Source organism: Lucilia cuprina, chromosome 5, assembly GCF_022045245.1.
Source record: "Lucilia cuprina isolate Lc7/37 chromosome 5, ASM2204524v1, whole genome shotgun sequence".
NCBI classification, from domain to species: Eukaryota; Metazoa; Arthropoda; class Insecta; order Diptera; family Calliphoridae; genus Lucilia; species Lucilia cuprina.
In genome coordinates this window covers 40,425,808-40,436,415 of record NC_060953.1, presented here as the reverse complement: position 1 = coordinate 40,436,415, position 10,608 = coordinate 40,425,808, and the positions used below count along the sequence as shown (strand labels likewise).

The following is a 10,608-nucleotide window of genomic DNA, read 5'->3' as shown; positions in this document are numbered from 1 at the left end:
TATAGACTAGACTATAGACTAGACTATAGACTAGACCATAAACTAGACTATAGACTAGACTATAGACTAGACTATAGACTAGACTATAGACTAGACTATAGACTAGACCATAAACTAGACTATAGACTATAGACTATACTATAGACTATAGACTAGACTATAGACTATACTATAGACTAGACTATAGACTAGACTATAGACTAGACTATAGACTAGACTATAGACTAAACTATAGACTAAACTATAGACTAGACTTTATACTAGAATATAGATTATACTTATACATAGATTATATTATAGACTAGTCTATAAACTAGACTATAGACTAGAAGACCATACTATAGACTAGACTATATATCAGACTATAGACTAGACTTTAGAATATGCTAGACTATAGACTAGTCTATAGACTTACTACAAAAGAAGTACTAAAGTACTGAATTTTCCATGCCTGATTTCTACAATGTGGCAACAATAATAACAAACACATACACACAGTTCTCTATATTCAAACGGTTGCATATATAAAGTCAAGTACTTTCAAAAAGGGGAGAATAGATCTGTTAAACAAAAGAAAAAAAACTGCAACAAAATGTTGCAATTCATAAGTTAAATGAAGCTCAAACTTTAACTACACATGACGTACTTGATGGTGGCTGGCATTCACACACTAAAACCTAAAATAATAAATGAAACTGAAAAAAAATTGTGAAAAAAGATGTGCAGCAAGCACCAACTATTCTACACCAATGACGGGACATAGAAATACTGTTTATAGCAGTACTGTGGCAAAAACAAAAAAAGTATATATAATAAATAATATTCTTGTATATAGAATTAATAGTAATAATCCTTAAGCCTAATTAAGTGAAAGTTGTAAAAAAAATAAAAAATAGACAATTTTAATTTATGTGCAGAATAATTGGAGGAACAAAAAAAAAGCATAATTGCTTCATAACGAGCAAAATAACCGACAAATCTACTCTGGCGAATAAGTGTCTATAATTGAGTTACTACTCTCTACTACCAAGTTCATTACAAATACAAGTTCATATAATGAAGGTTGGCTCAGGCTTCAAAGCCGTATATTTTTGCTGGAATATTTACATTTAAATTAGATAATTGTAGCATAATAAAGTAACTGAGGATGTAAAAGGAATTCATTTTTGTTTTAGATTTTACTGTCATCATCCTTTTTGGTTTTATATGAAAATTAATTTAATTTTTTATTTGGATTAACTATGTATTAGTTAGGGGCCAACCTGGTCTTTTATAAAGGAAAAGAATCACGATTTTCGAACTTAAAGTTTAGTCTTTAAGTTCGAAAATCGTGATCGTAAAACAATGTCAATGAAGATTAAAGATTAATAAGGAATATAGTGTATTATTAACGATCTGGTGCCACGCCCTTGAAATAATACTTCCCTGCAGTAAATACATGAATCAAAAGAATTAAAACTTCTTATTGCTCCTGACCATCAGTTTAGTTTCTAAAGAAGGCTCTGTCCTTTTGTCTTTCACTGAGAATAATCCAAGGTCCTTTCCTATATATGTATAATTAATATGCGTCAGATATATATGGCAACACTAGACCACTTTGTTTGAGAACTAGAGAAATCTAATATTTGACCATCGATTTACAGCCACCACGTGCACCCTGAAGGGATCTTTTATATTGTAATGGTAATTTAAAGGAACATAGACGTTCTAAAAAAGTGAAAAGCATAGAAGAAGTAACTCGTGTTGGGTTAAGGAACATAGACGCTTTAATATAGTGGAAACCTTAGAAGAAGTAACGGAAAACATTGATGTAGTTTACAGAACTCCAACAGTCAAGTAACTTGTGTTGAGTTAGAGATACTCCATCGTCGCACCTTGTTAATCTCAATTTCTATATATAGCGACACTGGACTATGTACAAAGACTTTGTTAAAATACTAGAGGTATCTAATATCTGATCAGCGCTGCACAGACTCCACGCGTACCTTAAAGGGACCTCTCCTATACATCCAAATTCTTCAAAATAACTTGATCCGAGAAGACATTCAATTAAGGTATAGAATATAAGGTAGAATGAACTATTTCCCAATAGGAATATGCTTCTTATGACAAGTGCAACCAGACATTTGTTTCTGTTTTTACCCAGCAGTTCGACGGGACAGTCCCGAACTGACCACTTAACCTACCACTTGTGATGACCCAGGTGACCAACCATTTTAACATGGGCTTGTCCTACGAGGAAGTCAATCGTCACTCTACACCCTACAAAGAGACAGTCAAAAGACAGTTAGAAATAGTCAAAGGATGGTAATCTCCAAATGAGTTCCTGGAAGTCAGTCACATTTTCTTGCTATAAAACTAAGACATGGACGTGTTCTAGGATAGTAACGATTTACTTTTATTCTTGATGAATGGCCCAAAACATGCGAATTGGAGCCAAGAGGTGGTAAGATATTAATGGAAATAAAGATTAAACATTTCAAGTGTCTACTCTCTAGAATACTATGGGACAATAATGTGACGATATATAAATTTGAGTCAACCAGATGGTGGCATATTAGTAGAAAGTAATAATCACTTCTCCAAAAGATGAGTAAAATAACTACTTTTGGAAGTACAACAAAAAAACAACAACTTTTAAGAGTATAATCTCTAGGTTACTTGAGGACAGTAAAGAGACGACTGTCTTCATTCTCGATTACAAAAGGTACATTCGTGATGAATGACCCAAAACATACAAATTACAATCATCCAGGTGGTTAACTATTAATGGAAATTACTGTCTTTTTCGTATGCATTGACCCTTTGTTGAACTGCTGGGTACTGTCAATGCACATACACAGTCGTTCATGTGTATCTACACAGCAACAATATAACGAAGTACTTTAAAAAGAATAACATTTATCACCACTTCGAAAGTAGCACTAAGTGAATTAATTTATCTACTGGGAAGCGAAAATAATCCAATTTTGTTTAAAATTGAATTGAACTGAATTTTTTTTAATTAAACCCATTTTATTTTGGAGTTGATTGATAAATGCGAGTAATTTATTTATTTATGTTAATATTATTGAAGTCAAATTAGTTGTATTCTATAATAATACACTTTCACTTCCTAACAACATTAAAATTACTTCCTGAAAATGACTTCAGATGTAGTGAATTTGGTATCAAATAAAAAGAACATGCCTTCTATGACAAGCCTGTGCTAAAATCATTACTTCTTCTGGCTTTTTTCAGTACTTCCATGGAGTAAATTCTACTTCTTTTTCGCTTCTTTGGATGTACCCATTGACCATTGCATCCAATGATCAAAAATCGTATATATGTATAAGTTGCTGCAACTCTCTTTGGTCTCTTTAAGGAAGTGACAGAAAATCTAACTTTGGACGGACACAAAAGTATTAGCAACTGAAACCGTGTTGGAGATATTCTAACCTGATCATATTCCATCTAAATTGTCTAACTGTGCATTACATATCACAAACTCAAACTAAAGTAATTTCAGATATATGACCCAGTTTGACGATCGTTCTTACCAGACTAGATCGTTCTTACGATACCAGACCGATATAGTCTATGATTTTAATGCCAAAATTGACGACTGACTGTCGATATAAATTCGAATACTTTTACGAAAGTTGAACGATCTGACATTCTTATCTTAAGTTATCTCAGAAAATGATAGATCCATCACCTCACTGCAAAATAATTAAATACATTTTAAACGTAAGTATAGCTCCAAATAAAGTGATACATTTTCAAGACCTCTTAAGCTTCCAAATTCAAAAGATTTTGATAAAATAGAGATCAATCCACCGTCCTTCTAGTTGTAACCATTAATAATAAACTTTAAACTCTAGAAATTTCGTAATTTTTTATATTTACGTTTTTCGCTCCCATTTTTCCATTAACAGACACTTTACAACTAATCTAAACAAATTATATTTTTTCCTTAAAATCACGCTTAAATTTCGCTTTTTTACGAATAACATTAAGCAATAAGTTTTTTTTTTAATTTTTTTCATTTAGTTTACCAACTAAAATAATGTCACACTTTAGCTAATTTTCACTTGAGATCAGAGTATATACTTGCAACGCTTGGCTTGGTTTGGCTTGGCAAAAGACCTTTGAAACGCACCTTAATGTTTGACCCCAAATCAAAATGTTGTAATTTGTTTTAAGCCTTGTTTGCTGTTGTTGTTTTTTGTTTTTTTTTTTTTTTTGCATCTTTGCATTTTGTTATTCTGTTGCAGTTTACCACAGCAAACAACACTTTGCAAACTGTGAAGCAAAAAAAAGAAAAAAAACAACGATTTTTCATGTGCCATTTGTCTCCTGGTAAAGTATAATGGATTGTTTGTTTTTTAGGAAACTGAGTGGGGAATTTCATTAAACATATTGGAGGCGCCACTTTTTCGCCTACATCTCTTGACTTGTTAAAGTACGAGTCATTTTTTTAGGATTTTTGTGTGTTTTTGGGGAAAATGTTTTTAATCTTTTTTTGCGCTTCTATGCCGTGTAAAGTCAGTAAGTAGCAGGGTTGGAAAAATTGGTACAATTGTACTTTTTTGGCACAATGCGATCCTGAAATATACAAAGGTACACGTTTGTAGTCTTATAAGTATTTTATAATCTAGTCTATAGTCTAGTCTAGTCTATAGTCTAGTCTATAGTCTAGTCTATAGTCTAGTCTATAGTCTAGTCTATAGTCTAGTCTATAGTCTAGTCTATAGTCTAGTCTATAGTCTAGTCTATAGTCTAGTCTATAGTCTAGTCTATAGTCTAGTCTATAGTCTAGTCTATAGTCTAGTCTATAGTCTAGTCTATAGTCTAGTCTATAGTCTGGTCTAGTCTATAGTCTGGTCTAGTCTATAGTCTGGTCTATAGTCTAGTCTATAGTCTAGGCTATAGTTTATTATTTTGTCTAGTCTGTAATCTTATCTAGTATTCTAATATCAAATGTATATCCCAGTAAGTTGCCATCTCTGCTAAGTGGTATTTGGGGAGGGAGTATGTGTGTTTGTGTGTTTGTGTGTTTGAGTTTGTAACACTGCCTTGACAATTTAACGATTTGTAGCGGTAATAGTTGTTGTTACATTGTTTGTATTTGTTTGTGGCAACAGCAACAACATCAATAGATAAAAAAACGCAAAAAGATCTCTTATTTCGTGGTGTGTTTGTTTTTGCTGTCTTGAAATTACATCAAAAGCTTTTTGATCATTTACAAAAGATTTGTTTCATTGCTTAATCTTTGTATTTTTTTTTTTTTTTTTGCAGGGGGGAGTTTTATTTTAGCAAGATTTGTTTTGTTGCTGTTGTTTCATACATTTTCCAGCAAATTGTTTTTGTTTTTGGACATCATTAAGTGCTAATTGATCTTAGCTAAGCGTTGAAGCTTTAGGTATACAAATAAAAAACAATCCAAACCAAAAAATGTTTAATCTTTAGCAAAGTAACGAAAAAGGTTAAACATCGTCTGCTCCTCTAAGATAATCAAGGAAGTTTTACAATTTTTGCGTGAGATGACATGACAAAATGTTTTTTATTTGTTTGTTTGTGTTTTGATTAGATAGAAAGTTTTTCCTGTTGACTTGTTGTTTGGTATGCGTTGGATTTTTCTGTTCAAATAAAGAATTTCTCGTAAACGAGGTTTTATTTAAAATGATACTGGAAAGTTTTTGCTGTTAAAGTTTATGTCCCAAATAGATTATGTGAGTGATTAAAGACTTATTGAATTTAAAAACTTTTTGGTTAAATAATTTTAGGAAGAATTGGTGTCGCAATGTATTAGCTTAATTAGGGCACTCACACTTAAGGCTCAAAAGATCTATAAATAACTTCAGAATATCGTTATCACATAAGATCGTTAGTTGTGCAGAACAGGTGATAGAACAAGTTATCGCCTATTAAAGAAAATATTCTATCAGAAAAACCTAGTTTTTCACTTCTAAGTGAATGTCCTAATGTTTTAAAGGAAGTCACTTTTAAATTTAGAAAAATTATATAGTTAACACAAAAAAACGTCTCTAAGGGCCAATCTTTAGGTAAAGGATTAGGGATTAAATTAAAATTAATCATCGAAAGTTGTTTTCGAGTACTAATGGAGGTGGTTTAAACTTGGGCAAGAAATGCCAAAGTGTAAACAGCTGATACAAAAAATTGATACAATTTTTACCAAAATAAACATTAAAATTATTGATATATCCATTAGTAGGACTTTAGAAAGACTGACTTTCTATAGAAAGAAGACTTTCTAAAAAGAAATACTGAAGAAAACAGTATAAAAAAGGCGTACAAAACTTTCTAAAGACCATTTCTTATAGAAAACGTTCTAAAGAACTCACTTCTATAGAAGACTTTATAAAGACAACACTTTACTACGGAAATCAGTATAAAGAAGACACCTTTGTTTAGAAAACTGTATGAAATATACACTTTTTTGTAGAAAATTACCTAAAGGCGAAAAAATGTTTATAGAAAACGTTGTATAGGAAACACTTTTCTATACAAACTTTCTAAAGAAGACACATTTCTATAAAAAAAATTCTAAAGAAGACATTTATCTGCAAAATACTTTTAAAAATCACCTTTTTGTAAAAAAACTGAAGAAATCTTTCTTTCAATACAAAATGGTCTAAAGAAAACATTTCCTATAGAATATAAGCGGAAACTTTTCTATAAAAAACTGAATAAAACTGTATAAAGAAAGCCTTACAAAACTTTCTTTCTTATAGAAAACTAAAGAATACCTTTCTCTACAAGACTTTATAAAGACGACACTTTTCTACAGAGATCAGTATAAAGAAGACACTTTTGTATAGAAAACTGTATAAAATATACAGTTTTATGTAGAAAACTGTTTTTTTATAGAAAACTTTGTATAGGAAACACTTTTCTATACAAATTTTATAATGAAGACACATTTCTGTAGAAAAAGTTCTAATGAAGACATTTATTTAGAAGACCGTATTAAAAATATACTTTTCTATTGAAAACTTTATAAAAAAATACATCTTTCCATAGAAAATTATCTAAAACTTAAATTTTTCTAAAGAAAACTTTTAAAGAAAAACATTTTTCTATAGAAAACTGTGTAGAAAAAACAATATGTAAAAACTTTTCTATAGAAAATAATCTAGAGAAAAACTTTTGTAAAAAAATACTTTTTTGTTAAAAGGAATTCATACGGATTCTACTTATGGCAACCAATTTATAAAATTTATTTTTTTTATAAAAAATATTCATAATCTCTTCCATGTGTTTAAAAATCATTTGTTTTAAAACTAAATCCCTACAAATTATGAAATCTGTTTTAGTTAATAGTAAAAAAAAGTTAAAATAAAATGTTCTTTTTTTCAAAAGAAGATTACAGCTCTATTATCAATTGTATTCGACAAATCCAATTTCATTTGATTTTTTAAAAACTTTTTTTTTTAGCAAAATGACAGAAAAAACTGTTATTGTATAAATTTTAGTTGTACCACCAACAAATCTTCTTTTCCAGAGATAGAGAGAAAAAACGACTAGGAAATGTATCTAAAAACCTGCCATAGACAAATAAAATCCATAAAAACAACAACAACAGCAACAACCATGATAGCTTAACAATTTTACGATATGTTTTTCATTGTTAAAGCAATTGCTGCAGCAACGGCTCTGGCAACAATGAATGACTAGGAATAGAAACCTTAAAAAAACAACAACAAAAAAAGTAAAATATAAAAAAACTTAAAACGTATTAGCAAACGGCAACAATTTAATTAAATTGCCCATGGAGGATGCGGTTGTAAACATTTTGCATGCACTTTGCACAATTTTTAGTTTTACCCAGAGACACAATCATCAAATAGTTTTACAATGCCAAATGAAATAAAAATGTAATGAAAACAAATACATATCGAGATAAATGTACTTACTAAAGGGTAGTTAACGACTTAAGTAATATGCTACTTTTAATAAAAGTAACATAAAATTTAAAATATTAGAAAAAAAGTAGCATTGAATACTTTTTTTCACAAAAATACTTTTTTCTCTATAAAATGCTGCTACATATTTACATATTTACATACAAACATACATATGTTTAAACATATGTATCAAAACTTCAAAATAAACATAAACTTAGTTACTTACCTCTTTTCTCTGCTCTCCTTTGACGTAGTCATTGCGAAATCTACTTCACTTTTTTATTCACATGCCACCCATCACAATAACACATACACACTCACACACACTTTAACTAACACTTTTTTTCATCTTCTTCTTTACTTTAACAAGCTTTACAATAAAGAAAACTAAATTGCTCTATATATTGCCAACTTTTCACATAGATTTTTCACTATATTTTTATACATTTTCATATAGATTTTTATATTTTCTTGAAGCTGATTATATTAGCTTTAATTTGATATAACTTTTATGACAATAGACCTTTTATTTCTATAGATATTTTTAATTTAATTATAACACAAATTTTTTCACTAATTTAACAATTGTTAAGACATTGAAATAAATACGCGGACTAATTGACAGTTTTAGATGAAAAGCCTAGTGATGGTTGCATTAAAATGATGTTAGAAAATGACAGATAGATTTTAAGGTCAAACGTACAAAAAGGGGGAAATGTGGGTGATTTAAGGGAATTAATTAGAAATTAATAAAAAAGAGAAATTTTTAAACATTTTAATAAAATTTAAAGAAAATTATTGTAAATTTATAATAGTTATAAATTTTTATATGTACACAGTCTTTAGAAGATAATTTTCTATAGAAAATAGTGCAGATAAGATAATTTTTTATAGAAAATTGTATAGACAAGTAACTATTTTTTTGCAAGCTGTTTTTAGACACTTTTGGAAGTGTCTCTTTAGACAGTTTTATATAGAAACAGATGCAAACCAAACACTTTTCTATAGAAACTTGACTAAACACTTTTTTAAGAAAACTTACTAAACTCTTTTATATAGGAAACTTTCTAAACACTTTTCTACAGAAAACTTACCAAACACTTTTCTATAGAAAACTTACTAAACTCTTTTCTATAGAAAATTTTCTAAACATTTTTCTACAGAAAACTTACCAAACACTTTTCTATAGAAAACTTGCTAAACAATTTTCTATAGAAAACTTACTAAACACTTTTCTATAGAAAACTTACTAAACACATTTCTATAGAAAACTTACTAAACACTTTTCTATAGAAAACTTACTAAAAACCTTTTCTATAGAAAACTTACTAAACACTTTTCTATAGAAAACTTACTAAACACTTTTCTATAGAAAACTTACTAAACAATTTTCTATAGAAAACTTACTAAACAATTTTCTATAGAAAACTTACTAAACACTTTTCTATAAAAAACTCACTAAACACATTTCTATAGAAAACTTATTAAACACTTTTCTTTACAAAAATGTGTAAACAACACAATTTAAAAAAAAAAAAAACTTTGTAAACAAGATACTTTTTCACAGAAAACTTTGTAAAGAAGGAAAATAGAAAAAAATATGTAAACAAACAGCCTTTTTATAAAAACTTTGCAAACAATATACTTTTCTATAGAAAACATTGTAAATGAGACACATTTTTATATAAAACTTTGTAAACATGATAGGTTTCTAAAGAAAGCTTTGTAAACAAGATACATTTTATAAACAAATTTGTAAACAAGATAATTTTCTATAGAAAACTGTTTAAACAAAGACTTTTGTAAAGAAAACTTTGTAAACGTGATACTTTTGTATAGAGAACTTTGTAAACAAGATATTTGTTATAGAAAACTATGTAAACAAATTCTTTTTTTTAGAAAACTTTTTTAAAAATATATTATTTTATACAAAACTGCCTAAAGAAGATACTTTTTATATAAAACTTTCTAAACAAGATAGATTTTAATATACAACTTTGTAAACAATATACTTTTCTATAGAAAACAAGACTTTTTTAAAGAAAACTTTGTAAACTATATACTTTTCTATAGAAAACTTTGTAAACAAGATATTTTCTATAGAAAACTATGTAAAAAATATTTTTTTTATAAAAAAAACTTTGTAAACAATATACTTTTCTATAGAAAACTGTGTAAATAAAACTTGTTTTTATATAAAAATTTGTAACCAATATATTTTTTATATAAAACTTTGTAAACAAGATTCTTTTTTATATACAACTTTGTAAACAAGATACTCTTCTGTAGAAAACATTGTAAATGAGACACTTTTTTAAAGAAAACTTTGTAAACAAGATACTCTTCTGTAGAAAACATTGTAAATGAGACACTTTTTTAAAGAAAACTTTGTAAACAAGATACTTTTTTATAGAAAACTTAGTAAACGAGAAACTTTTCTATAGAATGCTTTGTAGACAAGGTAATTTTCTATAGAAAAATATCTTAAAAAATATTATATAGAAAACTTTTTAAACAATATACATTTCTATAGAAAACAATGTAAAAATGACATGTTTTTATATAAAACTTTTTAAACAAAATACTTTTTTAAAGAAAATTAAATAAACAAGACACTTTTCTATACAAAACTTTGTAAACCCTATAAGGTGTCTTTAGAAAAACATATTATTAAGAATGTTTTCTATATAAAGCTGAT

At 28.2% G+C, this 10,608-nt stretch overlaps 1 protein-coding gene across 1 annotated transcript in view; it reads left to right on the top strand.

Moving 5' to 3' along the window:
- The window catches only part of LOC111688618, a 129,017-nt gene that overhangs the window by 111,040 nt on the left and 7,369 nt on the right, over positions 1-10,608 (top strand). Inside the window, 1 exon segment of the mRNA XM_046952148.1 lies at positions 6,088-6,109. Within this exon segment, the coding sequence (XP_046808104.1) occupies positions 6,088-6,109 (22 nt within the window).